Source organism: Aotus nancymaae, unplaced genomic scaffold (assembly GCF_030222135.1).
Source record: "Aotus nancymaae isolate 86718 unplaced genomic scaffold, 86718_ANA_hifiasm-v0.15.2.pri h1tg000033l, whole genome shotgun sequence".
Classification (NCBI taxonomy): Eukaryota; Metazoa; Chordata; class Mammalia; order Primates; family Aotidae; genus Aotus; species Aotus nancymaae.
Window position 1 is genome coordinate 1676642 of NW_026988447.1, and position 23545 is coordinate 1700186.

Sequence of the window (23545 nt, forward strand, 5' to 3'; positions counted from 1 at the left end):
GTGGGTGGCCCAGGTCGAAAGGGGGGCGGTGAGCTCAGGGAGCTGTGGAACATTCGCCGACACCCTCCCGGAGGGTCTCAGCCATCTTTCTGGGCTCCGGCGACCCCCGCCACACCTCACCAGAGTGAATCTGCAACCCAGTGGGACCCGATCCCTGCCCACGCCGTCCGATCCGGAATGTCCTGGGGAGAGCATTCCCGAGTGCCCACCTCGCGATCTGAAGCGCCCTCCCCTTTCAGCGGACCCGAACAGGAAAGGAGGTTCGGGAGCTACTGAGGTCAGGAGAGTCGGGCTCCTGAGCTGCATGTGGCAGTCAGCCTCTTTCCCAGTGGCCGTCTCGGACACGGCCACCAGCATTTCCCCGTGCCGCTGCGGCCGGCCGGTGGCGGACCCCGGATATTGCGGCTGGCCAGCCGGGCACGCCAATGCGCATGCGCGAGCGGCGCGTCAGAAGAGCGACCTCCCAGCCAGGGCTCGCGTCACAGTGACCGCTCCCGTGGCCTGGGAAACCACCGTGTCAACGGCTTGGCCAAGCAGGGGCCCTCCGTGGCAGTGCCTCGGCGTTGGGCGACGGCACCCCCTCTCCCGGGCGGGGATCCTGGCCACGGTGCTGCGATTTCACGAGTCGGGCAGGGCGGAGCCAGGCTGAGAGAAGCTGCAGCGGAGCTTCAGGGATGCCCAGGGCGATGCCCAGGGCGATGCCCAGGAATCCCCACGATGCTTCCGTCCTGCTCAGACGCCGTGGGCGGTGCGCCTCCTCGAAAGCTCTCTCTGCTGGGATTTCAAGGTACTGCCAGCCTGTGTGCCGCGGGGTTGCTCTCTCCCCGAGGGGCTTCCCGGCAGAGAGCAGAGCTCCGCAGCCTCAGGAGCTGCCTGCGACTGTTGGATGTCTCCATGTGTCTTTTTTCTGTGTGTGTGTGTGTGTGTCTGTGTGTGTCCATGTGTCCGTGTCTGTGTATCTTTCTGTGTGTTTTCATTTGTGTGTGCGAGCCGTGGATGCTGGACAGAAGTGTGGCCAGTGCACTCCAGCGCTGTTTGGAGTCTGTCTAGCTTGTGGTGCACGTGTGTCCTCGGCTAGCTGAGGGGCTGTGGGACCCCGCCTTCTTTGTGTTGCTCCTGGTCTCTGAAGCCTTAGTGTAGTGGGGGTCTGGCTCCCACCCGCAGGCCTCCTAATCACCTGCCCATCCCGAGGGGGGCCAATCCTCCTGAAAGAAGAGGAGCACAGCACACCCAAAAGGAAACTCTTCCATGGGCCCTTGGTCGTGCGACACATGGAGGGCTGGTGCTGTCCTTGGGACCCCTTCGGGGACTACACTCTTGGTAGGTTTCCCACTTAGGATTCTTGTTAGGAAAGCAGATTGTCATTCCTGTGTCAGAGTGAGCCTGAGATTCTGCATTTGGAGTAGGCCCTCAGGGGATGCCAGTGCTTCTGGGACATGATCGATATTTCCAGGAGCAAGTCTCACTATTGCTCTTTGGAAGTCATGATTCTAGAGGTAGGGTGTGCATTTCAAGGTGTCTTCTGGAGACAGTTTTCACTTTTCTTCCTAATTTCTTCGGTAACATGATTCAAACACACTGATTGGCAAGATTGATGGAAACAGAGAGATAGGTCCTAAATTGTCTTTTCTTCAATGACTCATTTAGTGGACTCTTTGCTTTTGTAGGGACAGATGAAATGGTATGCAGTTAGCCATGGGACGAAATCACAGTGGGCTTGGTATCAGGAAGAATTGAAATGACAGTAAGGTAGGAAAACGTTTCTAGATTTCCACTATCATGTCATTGTGTTGAGAATGATTTGGTACCTCCTCTAGCTTGGGAATGATCCTTGATCTCAGCTGTCCAGGTAATTCTGGGGAGCAGTGCCCGCGTTCCCTTCCAGTGTCTAAGGAACAGTGGTCTGCACGTGTTCGTGGCAACATCTACACAGAGGCTGTGCTGTGGTTGGTGGAGATTTCTAACCTATTGGCTGCAAATACTCAGGTACTTATAGTTCCTTTCAACATCTGTATGCCTTCATTGAGATGGTCAATGTCATCTGAACTGTACGATTTGAATTTTAGCTGAATTAGTTTACAGGGATCCTTTCTATGGAATTCTAAGCGGTTTGACCTCAACTAGGACTTAGGAGCTGTGAGGCCTTTTCCTTACATTCTTCTGCTGCTGCTGAAAAACCCTCTCTTTCCGTAAAGACGAACGCACCTGCCTACATGTGGGCAAACAATGTGTGTAGGACGATCCCAGGTTTAGCCTATCAGCTGTAGAAGTCACACCAGACAAGTTAGGAAAACTGACACACTCTGAGTCAATCCTAATCAGGGACATTTATTACACTATCTATAAAGTACATTGAATTGGGTCCCTTTTATTTCCCATGGCATCAATGGTCAGAAAATGTAGTGGTCCCATAAAATGGGAATGAGAACTAGATAATGTTCCAAGAGCCTACCTTAAGCGAGCATGTTTGACAGAGGAAACTTCTTTTTTCCTTAAGCAGTAACTGGATATGGTCTGGAGTTTTGATGTTGCTGTGGCGGTGGTTGCTGTTCCTGTAGTTTTCCCAGAGAAGCAGAGGAGGAAAACAGAGTTTCGTTCCTGAGGGAGGAAAACATGAGGTTGGTAGAATTTACGCAGCTTTCCACAGCCTTACCTTTGAGAAGTTTTCTTTCTGAAAATTGTTTGCCTTCTAACCTTATCCGGTTTTCTTCTGTTTTCTTTGATTAGCCCTTGTATGGTAGGAAATAGTTCCTAGAGAGAGAAGACAAAGATGGTCTGTGTTGCAAAAGAAGCCCCAGGCTGAAGACTGGAGATCGGAATGTGCAACCTGCCAGGGAACTGGAAACAATGAAACTCCCGTCAGGTAAGTTGGATGCTACAAGCTTGTGTGGAGGGGATGAAGGTTCCATGTTTCTGACTTGCTCATCACGGCAAAAATGTCAGACCAAATGGCAGGGTAGGACCTTCGTGAAAAGATGATTAAGTGGAAACGGTCCTTCAGAACCAGATTTCATCCACTGATGAACCTCCGACACCCGGTTACACTCTGGACTCTGGGGTCGGGAAGAGTGAGAATCTGCATTTTTAACAGCGGGAATTCTTTTTCTCTCGACAGGACAAGTTGACAACGGGTCTCTGTGTATGGGCCATCAAGGCAGTCGGATCGAAACACTCGGTAGCAAGATGATTCTGTTTTCTGTGAAACCAATAAAGTGACTAAGATCCGTTAGCATGCTGTGCTTGGCTTTCGTGGGAGTCCTCAGCGGCATGCCTGGACATCCGTCTCGGGATTTGGCTTGGCCCCAGAAAGCTTCTGAGACGCTGTCTCCACCCGATCTGCCCCCAGGCGAGGCCCGATCCAGGTGTTGAGTCCTCTGCTGCACGCTGCGCTGCGCTTGCCGCCGCTTTGTCGTTCTTCCCGCCTTCACCGGACAGCAGTGATGAGAAGCAGGGGTCCCTGGGCTTGGAGAGCCAGGCAGGGCCCCTTGGTGGGTGGCCCAGGTCGAAAGGGGGGCGGTGAGCTCAGGGAGCTGGGGAACGTTCGCCGACACCCTCCCGGAGGGTCTCAGCCATCTTTCTGGGCTCCGGCGACCCCCGCCACACCTCACCAGAGTGAATCTGCAACCCCGTGGGACCCGATCCCTGCCCACGCCGTCCGATCCGGAATCTCCTGGGGAGAGCATTCCCCAGTGCCCACCTCGCGATCTGAAGCGCCCTCCCCGTTCAGCGGACCCGAACAGGAAAGTCGGTTCGGGGAGCCACTGAGGTCAGGACGGTCGGGCTCCTGCGCTGCTTGTGGCAGGCAGCCTCCTTCCCAGTGGCCGCCTCGGACACGGCCGCCGGCATTTTCCCATGCCGCTGCGGCCGGCGGGTGGGGGGCCGCGGACATTGCGGCTGGTCAGCCGGGCACGCCAATGCGCATGCGCGAGCGGCCCGTCAGGAGAGCGACCTCCCAGCCGGGGCTCGCGTCACAGTGACCGCTCCCGTGGCCTGGGAAACCACCGTGTCAACGGCTTGGCCAAGCAGGGGTCCTCCGTGGCAGTGCCTCGGCGTTGGGCGACGGCACCCCCTCTCCCGGGCGGGGATCCTGGCCACGGTGCCGCGATGTCACGAGTCGGGCAGGGCGGAGCCAGGCTGAGAGAAGCTGCAGCGGAGCTTCAGGGATGCCCAAGACGATGCCCAGGGCGATCCCCAGGAATCCCCACGATGCTTCCGGCCTGCTCAGACGCTGTGGGCGGTGCGCCTCCTGGAAAGCTCTCTCTGCTGGGATTTCAAGGTACCGCCAGCCCGTGTGCCGCGGGGCTGCTCTCTCCCCGAGGGGCTTCCCGGCAGAGAGCAGAGCTCCGCAGCCTCAGGAGCTGCCTGCGACTGTTGGATGTCTCCGTGTGTCTTTTTTCTGTTTGTGTGTGTGTGTGTGTGTGTGTGTGTGTGTGTGTGTGTGTCTATGTGTCCGTGTGTGTGTATCTTTCTGTGTGTTTTCATTTGTGTGTGCGAGCCGTGGATGCTGGACAGAAGTGTGGCCAGTGCACTCCAGCGCTGTTTGGAGTCTGTCTAGCTTGTGGTGCACGTGTGTCCTCGGCTAGCTGAGGGGCTGCGGGTCCCCCCTTCTTTGTGTTGCTCCTGGTCTCTGAAGCCTTAGTGTAGTGGGTTCTGGCTCCCACCCGCAGGCCTCCTAATCACCTGCCCATCCCAAGGGGGGCCACTGTTCCTGAAAGAAGAGGAGCACAGCACACCCGAAAGGAAACTCTTCCATGGGGCTTTGGTGTTGTGGTACATTAAGGGCTGGTGCTGTACTTTTTTCTTTTTTTTTAAGTAGCATCATTTACTTTTCTTATACCATAATGATACCTTCCACATTCTGAAAGAGAAAAATGGACACTCCACTTTCTTTCAAATTTGTCCGGACACAGAGTTTTGAATGAAGTACATAACTGATTAACGTCGTTGACATTCAGTATAGCTGAGGATCACAAAGAAATAAAAGACTAGATAAAATAAAAGAGTATACAAAACAACTCCTAGCAGTTTGGGCTCAGGGGGTGAGGATGTAGCTGTGATTCTGCTTCTGTGGGCACAATACTCCCCAAACTCTGAGGAAGAAGGGATTCCTTGTAGATTTGGGTCTGAGAAGCAAGATATGGCTGAATTTGTGAACCAGAGCCAGTAGGTCTCAGCGGTAACTTGAGTACCAGGAAATAAGGCACCATTTTGTAGTGAATCTAGAACCTGGAACTGTAGGACTTGTCAGTATCTCAGAGTCTGAGGCCTGGTGCAGTAGCAGCAAGGAGTCCAGAATCGGTGAACACAGCTGTTGCCTGGACCCTGTGCCAGGGGGCAGGTGAATAATTTTACTTCCTAGAGAGAGGTTATATCAGCAGCTTGGACTCAAGAAGCTAGTTGAGCTTTCGGGAAATGGAGTATCAGCGTTGTTTGACCTATAAGGCAGGGTTTCAGCTCAGCCATTTTTGTTTCCCTGGGGACCTGGGGTACTATGACAGCTCAATCTTGGGATGTGCCACTGTTCTGCTCAGCCAAGCCACCAATTCCCCAGGTTACAAAGTGTTGCTTCAGCTCAGGATCATGGGTGAGTGTGTTATGGTTCTAGGTAGCCCAGGAACTGTTTCTCTGGGATGGAGCGTATCACGTCAGCTTAAGTATTGTCATGCATGACCACTGTGAGTGGCCATAGCCTCATTTCATAGGAGTCAGACTGCCGCTTTAATTTAGGCACTGTTGGGGTGTGACTATTCTGGCCGACCAAGGTACAGTTTGGTTTCCCAGGAGGCATGATGCTGCTTCAGCTCGGGCACAGGTATGTGTTACTTCTCTGAGAGGCCAAGGAACTGTTTCCCTGAGAAGCTATGCATTGCTTCAGCTTTAGCAAAGGGGCAGAGTGCAGCCAAAACTGGGAGTATATGGAGTGGCTCCACCAAAGCATCATTTCTGTGGGAGGCAGTTCACAGTTTAAGCTTGAATACCATGGGACAAGTCTCAGCAGCAACTGGGATGGACTTTTGGTGTCTACCAAGGTACTGTTCCCTCAGAGGGAGTGCTCAACTCCAGCTTAGGCCCCTAGGGATAAGTGCAGCAGTGGCTAGAAGGCATAGATAAAGCAGCTCTGTCCAGGCACTGTTTTTCCAGGAAAGGGTGAGCAACTTTAGCTCCACCCCGTATTTGCTGAGCTCAGCAGTGACTCTTGGTCATATATGGGATGGTTCTGCCAAGGCACTGTTTTCATGAGAAGAAGTGAGCAGCTTCAGCTCAGGCTTCCAGGGGCAGGTCTCAGCTGAAACTGGGAAGGGTAGGGTGGAGCAGCTCCACCACTGCGTGATCCCCTGATGAAGAAGGTAGCAGCTGCTTGTGGCTTGGCTTGTGGATGTCAGGACATTGGCAGGAGTGGTTTGGCAGCAGCTTAGTCTCAGGGATAAAAGAGTGCCATGGCCATTCACCCCTGGAGCCACATACACTCCATCAGTAGTTGCAGTTTCAAAATGTCATAGCAGAGAAGTCATGCAAGGTACAGGGAGTGGGGCACAGGGTCAGTTCCTTCTCTGTGGGAAGCATGGCTGTGTGGACTCCAGGCAGCTCCCTCAGCTGGGCTTGGTGCCCGGGAGGACTGCAGGGGTCCCCAGTGGTGAGGACTGTAGGTGTCCAAGGTGTTAATGGGAACTACTGGGATCCTTTTGCTTACTGTTTCCCCACGGGGAGAAGTTCCTTCTGACTCTCAGCTTATCCTAGTGGAGGTATAAAGTGGTGAAGGCCAGGTGTTTCTTTCAGTTTTCTATGTGGCCATCCTGAGTTTTTCTGCTCACTAGGGCTTCTGTTACTCCTTTGATGCACTCTCGTGCTCTCCTTTAGCTATTTTCATCAAAATGCAGTTGCTTATTTGTTGTTTTGGTTGTTTTTGTATGGGAAATGAGCATTAGGGATTTCTTGTCAACCATCTTGCTGATGCCACACTCCCTTGCTAGTAATTTTAAACTGTGCAGAATTTCAGATGAAAAATATATTTTCTTTATAGGTAAATAGATTGTGATGTAATTTTAAAAAATGTAAATAAGTAAAATTTCCAATATAGTGCGACATCTGGTAAATTTGTGCCATTTTTTATGCAGAATATTAATATAAAAATGAAACATGTTTTCTAAGTGTAAAAATTGAAAAATCTTAAATCCTAATTTTCAAGCATTTTATTACTACATGGATTAAAATATCTGTGGCCAATAATATAATCTTCAAAAAATTATAATTCAGAAAAACAGCATATAAAACAAGTTTCTTATGAGATATATTAATTGTATCCTTTAAATTTTCATGTAAAAGTTTACCAATGTGTGTATATATACAAATAAATATGTAATAAAATAAAATTTATATTATATATCAGTATGTAATAAATAATTAGAGGAACGTGGAGTATATTTGCCATATTCTTTAGGATACTTTTTTTTTCCACTTAGAGCCTAGAGTGAAAAAAATCTGTACTTCTCAATGTGTTTCTATTTTTCCTCTGAAAATTGAAATTAAAAAATCCTAAAGTAATACTGTCTCTTTAGATTGCAGGTAAATCATATCAGTGTTTCTTGAAAAACACACCTTAAAACTATGCAAATAGATCTTTCAGGATATCAATGTTTCTGAATAACATGAGTGGCTTTAAGTTAGGCTAGAATGCTAAAACTCAGTATACCTTAAACTCCTGTACAGATTTAATTTGAAATACTTTTATAACAAAGAGAGCTTCTCAGAGTCTATTTGGTGCCTTGCTTCTTCTGATTTTTAATTAAACTATATGCGTTACAAGAAGTCCTGTAATTCTGCATATATTTGTTTCCCTGTTCAAAAATTTTGCTTTTTAATTGAGGAAAGCCATTGATGACTAGAATAAGAAGATTTCAATTTTTATTCTGTCATGGTTAATCATTTTGGAGGTCAGGAGAATCTCTTAGTATTGAATGTCAAAGAGCTTTAAATGACTTTTTTCTTTAGCATAAAATTTTGTACTGCTTAGGTGAGTATTCATATTTTAATGTTTGCTTTCTGAATTTTATACACAGCAGTATTGAAAATAAACTTGATTAATGTGTGCGGAAAATTCTGATACCATTTAGAAATAACATTTATATATTTGATTAAAATGGTTTTTAATTCTATTAGAAAATCTGAAATCCAAAGATTATCTCTTAGTCTATGTTATTTTATGTGGAAACAATATATATTGCTGAAGTAAATATCTAACGGACTTTTCATTTGCTACCAGTTCTGAAAAATAAGTTAGGAAAAACATTTCAGTTAGGCCACATTACAAATTAGTCAAATAGGAAAATCTTAGTTCAGGAAAACTGAAGGATGTAAGGACAGTTTATCTTGTAATCTGGCATTGTGTTTATCTGATCAAATCTTCTATTACCCAATTTCAATCACATTCAAAGTCATGTATTCTTTGAATAAAATTCTTTTTCAATGAAAGCAAAATGTACTAACTATATATTACTATCACTGGAGAGATAAATTATTGATGCAACAACTAAAAGAGTTTTCTCTCCTTTTTACCCTGTGTACTCCTCCCTCCCATCAGGCTTGCACTTGTGTTAGTAATGGAGAAGCATCAGAATTATGACTGTCAAAAGACAACAGACCATAGGCTTCTATCTGTCTAATTCAATCCATACATCTTTCTCACTTCTGTCTATTTGGTAAAATATGAATAAAGTATGTACTTCTTTATTTAAAAGACATTTGGCCTGGATTAAGCTATAATAAGTAGTCACAATAGCTTTAAAACTCTTCTCAATGTTTTGTTTCGAATGTAATTCCAGATACATTCAATACGGAAAGCAGTACTCTTAGCATTAAAGCATGATTGAATGTCCTATAAAATGTTGGCATGATGAATCAATTTTCTCATGAAATCTATTTGATAAAAAATATTCCATTTTCTGAGTAACACCTTGTTCTGTATGTATAAATCAATAGAATGACACCAGTAGATGGAAAATTGGCTACAATATTAGAAGACAGTAATCTGCTTCCTCAGGCTGAGCTGTACAATTGTGAACTCTCAGACTGCTTTCCATTTCAGATTAGTTTTGCCTCCTAAAGTAATGTTTCATTAAATTTTTTTAAATTATGGCAAGTAAAAGAAAAAGTGTTTATATAACTTGAATTATCTAAACAATAGATGAATAAAATAGAAAATATCAAATTTTATTTAATGGGACTTTTCACTATTAATAATCGATATTATCTCTCCAACTATCACTTTAATAATTTTATTTGAAGCCTTGATTAGACTGTGTCTGTTGTCTCACAGCTCGGGGTGTGTGTGTGTGTGTGTGTGTGTGTGAGATAATCATGGATTCATGGATTAGATATGAGAAATTTGAGTTCTATGTTTAGTTCTGTAACTTAGTGTTTAATATTTAAGAAAACACTTTGAACACAGTTTCTTGGTTTTAAAAATGTGTACCATGTTATGCCCTGGAGTTGTTATTATAAACTAGTAGTAATTTAAGTTCTTTGTCTTACATTTAAATTTTTTTACTTAATTTTACTTTACTTTTTTTTTTTTTTTTTTTTTGGTAAAATAGCTTTATCTTCTGTCAGAACACAAATGAAACTTTGAGAGGGGAGGGAGGAAAGAGTAGCTGCTTGTGCAGCTGAGATAAAGTCAAGCTTCTAGCACCCACTTATAAATATCTCATTATATTAAAAAAAAAATACTTTCAGGGCCCACCTGGCTCTGCTCCTGCACAGAAAGGGTTAATCTTCACTTTGTGATCTCACAGGTCATGAAGTGGGGGTGGGAGGGAGAGGCAGAAATTTCAGGGGGAGGGGTGGCTGGGAAAAAGTAAAGGGGACAAGCAAATGTGTAACTAGGGCCCTCTAAGACATGCAGAGGAGGGCAGGGGGGCCCTGCCAGGGGCTGAGAAGCCAGTGCTGTACCTGGGGGTTGTCTCACTCCTGTCCCCACAATCCCTGATACTCTGGAGTGATCTGTCCTATCAGACACCCACTGTGAGGGCCCAATATCGGGGTTTATCCTTTCCTCAGTCCCAGCCTGTTCAACTCTCCAAGTTTTGGGGGCCCCTCTAACGTATAGGGGCCCCTATTAAGGAAGGACCGCCCCAGTTGCTTAGGCCTCTGAGGTCAACCCCTTCACATCACAGCCCCCTCCCCAAATAAGAAGCCTGAGGTGAGCTGAAGGACTTCCCTGGGAGGAAGGTGTTCTGGGGGTGAGCCAGTTCTGGGGTCCCCCGTCAGTCCCTGACCAGGCGGTAAATGTGGTGCTGGGCCCCACGCTCACTGGTGGAGACCTCGAAGACATAGGCGGTGCACAGCAGCAGTTCCTGGGTGTCTCTGTTTGTCACCACCTGGAGGGTGGTGAAGTTCTCCAGGACGCTGTTCGTCATGTATCGCTCAGGTAGCTGCCGCAACTTGTGCAAGAAATTCACCAGGTACTCGCACATGGGCGAACGTAGCAGGCGGTACACAAATCTCCTGTCCTCCAGCTGGGCCCGTTCCGTCTCCACCTTCTCCACCACCTGCTTGCCAAAGGAGCAGACCTTGGAGGAACAGGTGAGGGTCATGTGTTCCAGGCTCTCATACTGGCTGCTCACTCCGTAGAAGCCACCACTGCTGCTGCTGCCACCGGCCCCCGCCTCCTCGCCACTTGGGCCCCAGTTCAGGTCCGCCCAGAACTTGACCAGGAAGAAGGCGTGGGGGGGCCCACGATCATACAGCTCCCGGAGGCCACCTTTTTTCTCGGGGAATTTGTCGTAGATCTTCTCGACATCCACGCTCTCGAGCGGCGGCGCTCCGGGGCTGGGGCAGTGCTGGCTGATGTGCACGAACAGGTGCCTCTGGTAAGAATAAGCTGCATCTGGCGGTTCCACAAGGGCTGAGAACTCTACCAGCTGCAACTGGGCAGTGCCCAGGGCCCGAGCCTGCCAGGCTGGGGGTGATGGGGCAGGTGGGGGCAGGGGTGAGAGGGTTTGGGGGGGCTCGTACCCTGGGAGGTCAGTAGATGGGGGAGTCAGTGACAAGGAGAACGGTGTCTGTGAGAATGGCTTCACGTCTGGAACATTCCAGGGGGGCCCAGAGCCCCCAGACCAAAACTGGAAAAGCTCAGAGGCCTGGACCACCTGAGGCCCAGTGGGACCCAGTTTGGCCTGCAGGGAAGGTGCAGAGATGAGCTGGGCAGAGGACATGGTCGCCATTGTCTGGAAAGCCTTGTCCTAGGAAACCTGGTCCACATCCAGGGCCTTCAACTTGGACTGTATTTCCCTCAATTTCCTTCGGGCCAAAACCTGGATGTGACTAGAAACCTGTTTTCGAGTTCGGGTCTTCCCCGTTCTCAGCTTGATGTAGCGGGTGATCAGTTCGTTCCGACCATACGTCTTGCCTTCATCGGACAAAATAATTTTCCGGCGGCCGCAGGGTGGGTAGATGGCCAGGGCCTTCTGGAAGCTCTGCTCAATGTCTGGACTCCACACCCACTCTGCATCCGGGCCCCCGTCACCCCCGGCCCCCTCCCTGCCGCCGGTACCCTCCTCACTGCCTTCCTCACTGCCGGTCCAGCCGCTGCCATCATCCAGGGGGGCGCCAGCCCGGGGTTCCCCAATCTAAGCCCCAAAGCAGGATCCCCGACTTACTTTACTTTTTAAATTAAAAAAAAATTCTCAGCTGGGCACAACGGCTCAGGCTCGTAATCCTAGCACTTTGGGAGGGTGAAATGGGCAGATCGCTTGAGACCAGGAGTTTGAGACCAGCCTGGTCAACATGGTGAAATCCTGTCTCTACTAAAAATATAAAAATTGGTGTTTTGGTGCATGCCTTTAATTCCAGCTACTCAGAAGGCTGAGGCAGAAGAATCACTTGAACCCAGGAGACAGAGGTTGCAGTAAGCCAAGATCACTCCACTGCATTCCAGCCTTAGTGGCAGAGCAAGAAAATGTCTCCAAAAAAAAGAAAACAAATAATTATTAATCTAATGTGCCAATCACCCAGCTTTAACACTTCTCAACTTATGGTAAATTTTGTTTGCTAAACAGACCCACCAACGTCTAGTCTTTAGATAATTGTGAAGCAAATCTCAGACAGTAAGACATCGTATCTGTAAACACGTTAGTTTATGATAGTGCATGTTAGTTACACTAAACATGTTGTAACCAAAAATATTGTTTTTATCAGTTATGATTATTGCAAAACCATTATTATATTTTAAAATAATGGTTCCTTAATTTATCAAATATTCAGTCAAAATATTTGCAGTTGTCTTTTAAAAATCATTTTGCATCATAATTTATATAAGATAAAGTCACTAAACTTTTAAAAGTCACTTTGAAAATATATGGAGTCTTATAATCACCACCACCACTAGATATTGTGTTCGCTTTTAGATTTTTTTTGTTTTTTTGATATTCTTTATCAGTTTGAGGAAATTTCCTTTCATTTCTAATTTGCTATATCTTTTTATCATGAATCAGGGTTAAATTTTGTCAAATACTTTTTCTTTTTTAAAACTATTTTTCTGTTTTTTTAATTATACTATAAGTTCTGGGGTACATGTGCAGAATGTGCAGCTTTGTTACATAGGTATGCACTTGCCATAGTGGTTTGCTGCATCCATCACCCTGTCAGCTACATTAGATATTTTTCCTACTGCTATCCCTACCCTATACCCTGACCCCCTACTATCTCTCCCCTAGCCCCCCACCCCTCAACAGGCCCAAGTGTGTGATGTTCCCCTTCCTGTGTCCATGTGTTCTCATTGTTTAACACCCACTTATTAGTGAGAACATGTGGTGTTTGGTTTTCTGTTCTTGTGTCAGTTTGCTGTGAATGATAGTTTCCAGCTTTATCCATGTCCCTGCAAAGGACATGAACTTATCCTTTTTTTGGATGCATAGTATTCCATGGTATATATGTGCCACATTTTCTTTATCCAGTCTGTAATTGATGGGCATTTGAGTTGGTTTCAAGTCTTTGCTATTGTGAACAGTGCCGCAATAAACATTCGCGTGCATGTGTCTTAATAATAGAATGATTTATAATCCTTTTTATATATGCCCAATAATGAGATTGCTGGGTCAAATGGTATTTCTGTTTTTAGATCCTTGAGGAATTGCCACACTGTCTTCTACAATGGTTGAACTAATTTGCATTCCTATCAACAGTGTGTCAAATGCTTTTTCCGCATCTGTTGCAAGGATCACATGTTTTTCTGGTTTATTTTGTTTATATAGTAAATTATATATATTTTTAATATTAAAGCATTCCTGAAATAAATCATACTTAATAATCATGTATTATTGTTTATATAAAGTTACATGAAAATTACTAATACTTTGTTTAACATATTTACATTGATAGCCATAAGATATATTGATATATCATTTCTTTTCTTGTAATGTCTGTTAAATTTAGGTATTAGGTTACCCTAGTTTTATAAATGAATTGGAAAGTATTTCCTCTTCTATTTTATTGAGGAAGTTTATGTAGGTGTTATTTTTTCTTTATTTATATGAATTTATATTAATTATTTGAGACAATTCATCATTGAAGCCATCTCATTCTTTCTTTCCTTCTATGGGGCTAAAAGGGCATGATACCTTTCCTCTTTATACTAGACTCACAGATGACACTTCTATAACAAAAGACAGGCTAACAAGAGAAGAGCATAACAATTTGTTTAATTAAAGCTTTATGTGACATGGGAACCCTCAGAATGAATACCCAAAGACACAAGGGAAATGATTCATTTTTATATTTAAGTTCAATGAAGAATAGAGAGCCATATAGAAATATGATTGGCCAAAAAAGATATGAACTAATGCCAGTGGACTGAGGTGAGAAAATCCGTCCAGGCCTGTGTGGTCAGATTCTTTTTGGATTCTCTGTGTCAGATTCCTTCCTCCTAGGTATGGGGCAGAATTTCCAGGAAATGAGGGACTTATGACCTACTATAGGACAAGGGTAGGATAGCAAATTTCATGACCAGCTCCTAGACAAAAAGATGGGAAAAGTAAGCATTCTAGTTTTTATGGCTGGCTGTGAAGAAAAGGAGTTTTAGTTTTAGCTTTTATGACTTGCCTTGGGGAAGAGGAATTACATTTTTTGTGGTTTGCCTCTGGGAGAATGAGGGGTCAGCAGAAAGTCAGGGAGAAACTTTGTTCTGAGGCTGCTTCTGAGGTCTTCATTTTGGTTATTTTTTTCTGAGCCCCAGTACATTCCCCTGAACTCCATTTCTCTTTCTTTCTGTATGTACACAATCACAAACGAGTATATATATATAGTTGTTCCAACTTCATTTATTGAGGAGAACCTTTTCCTCATGTAACTGCCTTTCCACCTTTGTCAAAAACTAAGTATAATGTGTGAGCTATTTTGGTTTCTTTTCTTTTTTTTTCTTTTTTTTTTTATTGCATTTTAGGTTTTGGGGTACATGTGAAAAACATGCAAGGTTGTTGCATAGGTGCATACGTGGCAGTGTGATTTGCTGCCTTCCTCCCCTTCACCCATATCTGGCATTTCTCCCCATGCTATCCCTCCCCAATTCCCCACCCCCCCGCTGTCCCCCCCACTCCCCCACAACAGACCCCCATGTATAGTGCTCCTGGTTTCTTTTCATTTTCCTATACATTTTAGAATTAGTTTGAGAACTTCAACAAAAACTTCTGCTGAAATTTTGAATGGTATTTTACTGTATTATAGATAAGCCAGGGTAGAATTTGTATCTTAGTTGTAATGAGTTTTATGATTGTTAAATATAGTAAGCATATAATAACTTATTTAGGTCTTCCTTAATTCTGCCATCAATATTTGTTAGTTTTCAGTATAGAGGTCTTGTACATATTTTAGTAAATGTATTTTATATTTATTGTTATGAAATTGTTTTATTTTTAATGATTTAATTTAAAATAATGTTAGGCTTACAAAAAGTTACAAAATAGTAGAGAGAGTTCCTATACAACCTTGTCCAACCTTCCCCAAATGTTAACATTTTAGATACCTATAACACAGTTATAAAAACTGACATTGATACGTTATTAATTAATCTACCAATCATTTTCAAATTTCTACAATTGGATTAATAAACTCTATTCTAAACCAGGCTCCAATCCTGGATTTCACGTTATGTTTGTTGACCAGATTTTCTTGTTGAACGTTAATATTAGACATTGCTCCAGTCCTCCTTTCTCTTTCTTTAACTTGATTAATTTGAGTTGTATTGGCCTCTTGTTTTTTAGCCTGTCCCTCAATTTGGGTTTATTTGATATTGCCATGTGATGAAATTCTGGTCATAAATGTTGGGAGAGAGACTATAATAGTGATGTTTGCCCTTCTCAGTAATGTTAACTTTGATCACTTGGTTAAAGTGACATTTTATTCCACTGTAAAGTTTCTATTTATTCCCTATGAAATTAACTAATATTCTTACAGGAAGTTTTTGAAACTATGTAAATTTTGTAATCCTCATTGTATTTTGCCCACTAATTTTAGCTTTTTTTCATGTTTCTTGCCTGAAACAATGATTTAATTTGAATCTTGCCAAGATAATTTTTTATTTCAATTACTTTATTCTATATTTATTAATCAGAAATCTTCCTTAAGGAAGAACTTTCTCTTGTTTAGTTATTGATTTATTTATTCAATTATTTATGTCAGTGTGGAATCATGGAAATTTATTTTATTTATTCCATGGATTATAATCTAAAACTATTTGTATTTGTTTCTCCAATGTCTCCCATATGGCCATTAACAGGTCCTCCAAAATGTCCTCCCTTGTCCTCTTGACATGCCCCATCAATTTTTCAACAAGTTTTTACTTCCTGGCTCCACAAGATATTCCAGGATGGTATTGGACTTATTTCTGCACAGAGTACTTAATATGTTTCTATTGTTATTACAGTTTGCAGTTGATTTAATTTTAATTTCTAATTTTTCCTTCCTACAAATAAAAAGGCAATCCTCACGTTTCTTCTGAACAACTTCCAACAATGTCAATAAAAGACACTTTGGAAGGTCTAAATTGCTTGATAGATCTTCAGAGTCCTTCGACATTTTGTATTTGTATGTGTTGTTCAGGATATTAGGAGTTATTTCATTCCTTCCATTACCCAAATTTCTCTTATCAAACAGTTACAGATTTTTAAAAATCTACTCTATGTAAACATGGTAGTCACGAAGTGATTCATATAGAACAGAACACCCTCTGACTTAATTTACTTTTCCCATTTTCTTATGAAAATAAGAAAATACAAAAATGAGCCAGGCGTGGTGGCATGCATCTGTGGTCCCATCTACTTGGGAGGCTGAGGTGGGAGGACTTCCTAAGTCCCTCTTCTCAGAATAAGGTAGTTGCCATGAAAACAATGACAATGACTAAATTCAACTAGAAATATTAGCTGTTTATGCCACATATATACAGTTCTTCCTTCCTTCAAAGTAAGAGAGAAGTAATCTGGAGAGTGAGTAACAATCTTAAGACATTGCAATACACTCACATTGATTCCAATAGTCATTGAGATTTTGCTACATGTCAGACCTATTATCCCCATTTTATCAATAAGAAAGTTAAGGTTATGAGAAGTTAAATAACTTTTCCAAGGGTCACATAGCTAGGATTCAAATTGAGACGTGTCTGACATCAGAGTCCTCTCTGCTATGTGGCTGCCAATCATTCGTGGCTATGTATGTATCTTTACTTCCCTCATTGTTCACTTCTTTCTCAATTCTCCTAAATAGTTTCCACATTTATAATTCCACAGATATTGTCTAATTCAAAATTCTCAAATTGTTCTGGCAACATTTTGCAGTTCTCCAAGATTCCACTTACCTTTTACCCAACTTTCAATTCCCAGAAATATGACATATTACCTAACTTGAGAAACATTTTGCCATAAAACACTATGAATGCTGGAAAAATAACTAAAGCATATCTGATTTTCAAAGTGATATCAGCAGGGGACAAAAATGAAGAGTGGTGAGTATAGGAGTTCTGGGTGCTGCAATCCTTTGGAAGATGTGCTGGTGCCACAGGGAAGTATGCTTTGTTAGATATAGAGATGTGGATTTCAATGTCCTCAGAATATGAGACTGTGTGTCCTGGGCTCACATAAGACAGAGAGCTAAAACCAACACCTCTCCATAAATTCAGAGTCTTCAAAAAGCTATGTCCTGAGTGAATGTGTAGAATGTATATATGTGCGTGTATATATATATGTATGTATATATGTATTACATATATACTATATATGTATGAGATTACATACATATGTGTGTGTGTATATATATATAAATGTATATAATCTTGAAGGGTTGAGTTTTATATATCTCAACTCTTCTCACTAACACTTGCAGTCAACAAAGAAACTTGTCAGTTTGGACCCTTTCTGGAAGAAAATTGTTTCCCTCAGAATTTGTAACCTTATATCAGCTCTTATCCTGGTTTAGGATTTGAATTTATACCAGGGGTTGGCAAACATTTTCTGTAAAGGGCCAGAGAATAAATATTATCAGCTTTGAATATGTAGGCTCTGTTGCAGCTATTCAGCCCTGCCTTTGTAGAGTGAAGGGTGCTGTAGGCAATGTGTAAACAAATGGGCATGGTTGTGTATCAGTAGAACTTTTATAAAAGCAGGTGGTGGTTTGTTGATTTATACTATCTGCATAGTCCAGGAACCCTTAAGTCGAAAAACTGATCCCAATAAAAATTGGTCTTTCACATATTTCTGAATATAAAGCATACAAGAAAGCAGTTCAGCATGCCTGGGAGCCAGAATACATAGGAGGAATGGATTCCCAGAACATTCAGATAATAGAATGACTAGATAGGAAATATAAAATAAACATAAATGTGATTGAGGGCACAGAAAGACTCTAAAGCATGAGAACACAATGAAGAACCTATTAAAACAACAACAACATATATTTTTGAAAGAAATAATTAAATAGAACTTTTTTTTTTTTAGATGGAGTCTCGCTCTGTCACCCAGGCTGGAGTGCAATGGTGCCATCTCGGCTCACTGCAACCTCCATCTCCTGGGTTCAAGTGATTCTCCTGCCTCAGCCTCCCGAGTAGCTGGGACTACAGGCGCCCTCCACCATGCCAGCTAATTTTTGTATTTTTTTAGTAGAGATGGGGTTTCATCACGTTGGTCAGGCTGGTCTCGACCTCCTGACCACAGGTGATCCACCCACCTCAGCCTCCCAAAGTGCTGGGATTACATGCATGAGCCACCATGCCTGGCCAATGAAATAGAATTTCTGTAAATGAAAAACAAAAGTAATTGAAATTAAATAGAAATAGAAAATTTAAAGAGCAAAAGTGAGACAATGAGCTAAAACTGACAAAACTACTTGTAACTTGGAGAAAGGAAGAAATGGAACATAGAAAAGGTAAATTGGAATGGAGAAGAAACCAAAAAGACATATTACTTACAAAGGAATGATAATTAGAATTGTAGTCTAACTTGAATCTTCCACTTGAATTAAAGTAGATCCTTTTGGGAGCTACCTGTTTAGGGCTAATAATGCAACATCTTTGAGCACATCTTTCATCTCCTAGATTACCTCTTACATTGGTCCCTTCTAGAATTTATTTTCTTCTAAGAAATAATTAGGCATTAGGCTGGGTGCTGTGGCTCACGCCTATAATTCCAGCACTTTGGGAGGCTGAGGTGGGTGGATCACGAGGTCAGGAGGTCGAGACCAGCCTGACCAACATGATGAAACCCCATCTTTACTAAAAAAATACAAAAATTCATTGGCATGGAGGTGTGCACCTGTAGTCCCAGCTACTCAGGAGGCTGAGGCAGGAGAATCTTTTGAACCCGGGAGGCAAAGGTTGCAGTGAGCCAAGATCACGCCACTGCACTCCAGCCTAGGTGAAAGAGTGAGACTCCGTCTCAAAAACAAACAAGCAACAGACAATTAAATCCTACTTCAGGTCCTTTTCACTTTCTCTTAAAAATGCTTCTGAAATTAAGTAATGCTAAAAGTCTTTAGGAAGTGTGCATTCAGGTTTTTAACTTGTTTTCTTTTTTCTTTTTCTTTTTAGAGACAGGGTCTCACTTGACACCCAGGCTGGAATGCAGTGGCACGATCATGGCTCACTGCAGCCTCAACCTTCCCAGGCTCAAGCAATCCTCCTACCTCAGCTTCCCAAATAGTTGAGACCACAGGCATGTGCCACCACACCTGGGTAATTTAAGAAAAAAAAAATCTTTTGTAGATACCGGGTTTCCCTTTATTGCCCAGGCTGGTACTTATTTTCTGTTAAACATGAATATAACTTGATGCAATATTAGTGTTTTTCTCATACCCTTTAGAAACTCATTTGTACATGATACATATTTCTTTTCCTCAGTTCTTTTTGATTCCTCACGAAGCAAACATCTAGGATGTTTAATACAAAGTGGAACATTCTTGACTAACCATTTAAATATTCTCTCCATTTTGTTAGACTCTGACATTAACAAGAATGGCTTCCACCTGTCTCTCTGTCTATTGGAAGCTTTGGTATCCTAATAGCGAAATTGCATATTCAGTGCCACAGAGAACTAAGCATGTAATATTTTAAGCACATTATTGTAAAAGAAGGGAATGACTAGTAACCTCTCGCAAAGTACAAGCAAGGAGGTGGTACACTTTTTTTTTTTTTTGTAACAATTAATCATGACAGAAGGACTCAGATGGGGAAGAGGACAGATGGTTCTTATTACACTCTGCCCCAACTTGAATTAGCATTCTCTACCATAAACAGAATGTGCCGAAACTGTAACAGAAAAAATCATGAGATAAAAATCTGCAATATTTTGTGCCATGAAATTGTTTAAAACCAGAACGTAATGACAAGTACATTTAATGAATACAGTGATGTCAGAAAATATTTCACTATAATAAACATCAACAGTCATCAACTATTTAATTGATTCAAAAGTAATATATATACTGGCAAGTGATTGCATACAAATATGTTTTAAAGTGAATTTTTAAGTGTCCATCATATTGACTAGTATAATCTTTAAAACTCCACTGTAAGCTTTTGTGGCTTTAATAGTTCACTAAGCTTTGACCTATATAAACTAAACTTTTCTGAGTGGTGATTAAGTTTTAATGCCAGGTGATGCCTAGACATTTTCAAATGTAAAGATACACATATGGTTTGGAAGAGCCTTAAATTATTAATATCAACCAAGTGGTAGCTAAGGGGAATATTTTTCGAACTTTGTAGGTATTTCTTACCTTCTTTACACAGAAATCTTATTAGATTGTCCTCAGTATGGCAATTCATAATGCAATCTTATTAGGGAAGAGTGCTATGAAATGGAGACATGCTTTTTATCACTTACATGTGTGCAGAGCCATATACATAGAATTTTCAGGATTCTGAAAGATATGAGTGAAAACTTTGTGTCAGAGAATATACGATTATGTGGCACTTACTTGATTTTATGAATGTTTTGGAGGGAAAGTTGCCAGGCAAGGACTCATCCTCTAAGGACGCTTGATAGCATGCTGGAAACATTTGTTCTGGATCTGCGCCAGGCCTCAGTGGTCAGCAATGAGGTTGAGCATGATTGGCAACATGATTTTCAGAAAGAGCAATAAAAACAGATACTGTTTGTCACCCCGTGGATTTGTTCCAAGAAACATCTTTGTCTCTGGATGATCAAAGCATTGTCTGATAGGCTAAGAATGTAGTAATTGTTATAATTAGCCAATAATTTTGCAGCAAAAAATTTATTAGTGGCTGCTAACTCTCTTGCATGTTAATGTCTTTGGAGGGAGGGGAGAATCTTTTGAGGCTTAACATTTAAAAAATGGATCTCAGAGTTACTTTTGGCTGTGGTTGTTGTTAGAATAACAGAGAGGAGATTGTATTTAGTTGATGCCTTCAGAGAATCCTCTAGAGTGGCTGGTAGAACCTCTGTGTGGTTTCTGGAATCCCAGGTAAAGTTGCCCAGAGTGAGCTTCCTCTTGAGGACAAAGGTCAAGAGAAAGAACAGGAGGAACCTTGGATTTACATATTCTATCATTTATTCACAAGAAGAATAAAAATTCAAAACACCTGCCATCTCTTAGGATAAAAAAGCAACACAGTGATTTCTTTTAAACAAAAGCAAACACAGGGCAGCAATGAGAAATTCATTATGAAGGAAAATGAAGCAAGTATCTGGACTTGGGCCCTTCGCAAGCCCTGAAAACTAAAGTCTGAACATCCTTGATAGATGAGTCACTGCCTCCTTCCTGCTAACATTTGTACCTGAGAATTTTTTTTCTTTTGTCATCATGAGGGAAGGAATTGTTTTTTCCTGTTGGCTCAGTAGAAGAGACTGGAGGATTCCACTCGCGTGTCTCGAGCTGTGGAGATGTGGTGGATGGTGATGTTGGAAAACAGGGAGATATTCCAGAGTCCTGGGTTGCAGGTTGGCACTTCCATGCTTTCCCACAGGAACAGCAGTGAGCCGGAGTTCTTTGGTTCAGCTGTCTGGGGATTAGTAGACTTGCAAGGCCTTCTAGGAAACTAATTACCATTTTTAGCGTTGTTTCCCTAGGAATATTTTCTTCTAAGTTCCAGATGAATTTACAAATATTTGTTTTGAGAGTAAAAAATAGCAGTTTGAGCCAGGCATCAGTAGCTCACCCCGGAGTCCCAGTACTTTAGTAGCCAAGATGGGTGGATCACTTGAGCCCGGGGAGTTCGAGACCAGCCTGGGCAATATGGCAAAGCCCCCTACTATACAAGAAATACAAAATTTAGCCGGGCATCATGGTGTGTGCCTGTAGTCACAGCCACTCAGCAATCTGAGGTGGAATGATCACCTGAGTCCAGGAAGTAGAGGCTGCAGTGAGCCGTGATTGCACCACCTGCACTCCACCCTGTCTCAGAAAAAGAAAAAATATATATAAATAGAAGTTTGTAGATTGAAGACAACTTGGATTTGAATGCCTCCTTTGTGCTTATTTCTTAATCTTTTCCATATGATGCTCATTGTTAATCTTATGAATTCTTTTTTTTTTTTTTTTTTTTTTGGAGACAGGGTCTCACTTTGTCACCTAGTCTGGAATGTGGAGTGCAGTGGTGCTAACACGGCTCACTGCAGCCTCAACCTCCTGGACTCAAGTGATTCTCCCACCTCAGCTTCCTGAGTAGCTGGGACTACAGACGCGCACCACCATGCCTGTCTAATTTTTGTGTGTTTTGCAGACATGGGGTTTCACCATGTTGCCCAGACTGCTCTTGAACTCCTGGGCTCACGTGATCCACCTGTGTCAGACTCCCAAAGTGCTGGGATTATATTAATCTTAGGATTTCTTTTTCTAGTATCCCAAATACCTCAGAGAAACTACTTCACCAGTAAAAATATAATTGTTCTAAAACTAAATTTAGAATATTAATGAAAAGATGTGCTTTGATTGATAAGTATAACAAAAATGGTAAATTGTGTTGGCTTCCTATGTTTAATTGTAGGAAGGTAAACTATTATTAATATTTATAGACTATTTCCTATCTTTTCAGAGGTTTTGTTAGTCTCACAATGCTGCAGCCAGAGAAGCAGGTGACATGTATTGTTAATGCATATGCAAATTATTCTAATGAAGTGTAATCCCATTTGCCTTTTGTGCTGTGTTTGTGCTTTATTGAATCCACACAATGTCACACCTATGGAGGGAAGCTATTCTGTTTAGGAAGAATACATTTTTTTTCTTTTTTTTGTTTTGTTTTGGAGACAGGGTCTCACTCTGTCACCCAGGCTGGAGTGTAGTGGCGCAAACACGGCTCACTGCAGCCTTGACCTCCCAGGCTCAAGTGTTGCTTCTACCTCAGCTCCCCAAGTAGCTGTGGCTTCAGGCGCACACCACCATGCCCAGCTAATACTTGTATTTTTTGTAGGAACAGAGTTTCACCATGTTGCCCAGGCTGGTCTTAAACTCCTGGATTCAAGTGATCTGCCCACCTCAGCCTCCCAAAGTGCTGGAATTACAGGTGTGAGCAGCCGCACCTGGCTGGAAGAATACATTTTCCTCTATTATTCTACCTACTCTTCATTCAGGCTGTCTTCAACCAAAAAGAATAAATAAGTAAAATTCCACAACAAATAATAAAACCAAAACATCTAACCATGCTTGTACTTTAAAAATAAGAAGAAATGAGGCTGGGCACGGGGGGCTCACACCTGTAATCTCAGCACTTTGGGAGGCCAAGGCAGGCGCATCACCTGAGGTTGGGAGTTCAAAACCAGCTTGACCAACATGGAGAAACCCCATCTCTACTAAAAATACAAAATTAGCCAGGCATGGTGGCACATGCCTGTAATCCCAGCTACTAGGGAGGTTGAGGCAGGAGAATCACTTGAACCTGAGAGGTGGAGGTTGCAGTGAGCTGAGATCCACCATTGCACTCCAGACTGGGCAGAAAGAGCAAAACTCCATCTCAAAAAAAAAAAAAAGAAGAAAAAGAAATGGAAGCTCTCCTCTCTGTCCACCCTGCTGCCATCCTCTCTTTCCCAATCCAGTCATTATTCCCTTCAGGAAA

The 23545-nt window shown here is 42.8% G+C and overlaps 1 protein-coding gene and 1 long non-coding RNA gene across 3 annotated transcripts in view; one reads left to right on the top strand and one right to left on the bottom strand.

The window, feature by feature from the left end:
- Positions 1 to 843: 843 nt before the first annotated feature.
- The window catches only part of LOC135277781 (uncharacterized), a 223434-nt gene continuing 200732 nt past the window's right edge, over positions 844 to 23545 (top strand). For both annotated transcript variants that reach the window (XR_010345351.1, XR_010345352.1), the window contains exons 1-2: positions 844 to 1986; positions 2501 to 2618. This is a non-coding gene — a long non-coding RNA (uncharacterized LOC135277781). The remainder of the gene's footprint in view (positions 1987 to 2500; positions 2619 to 23545) is intronic.
- LOC105704542 (transcriptional enhancer factor TEF-4-like) lies at positions 10245 to 11505 on the bottom strand. The gene has a single exon (XM_064383713.1). It carries the CDS (start codon positions 11217 to 11219, stop codon positions 10260 to 10262), a length of 960 nt encoding a protein of 319 aa, XP_064239783.1. The 5' UTR covers positions 11220 to 11505; the 3' UTR covers positions 10245 to 10259.

Bases quoted from the DNA above. Each gene is read 5' to 3' on its own strand.
- LOC105704542 (XM_064383713.1), bottom strand. From the start codon at position 11,219: ATGGCGACCATGTCCTCTGCCCAGCTCATCTCTGCACCTTCCCTGCAG.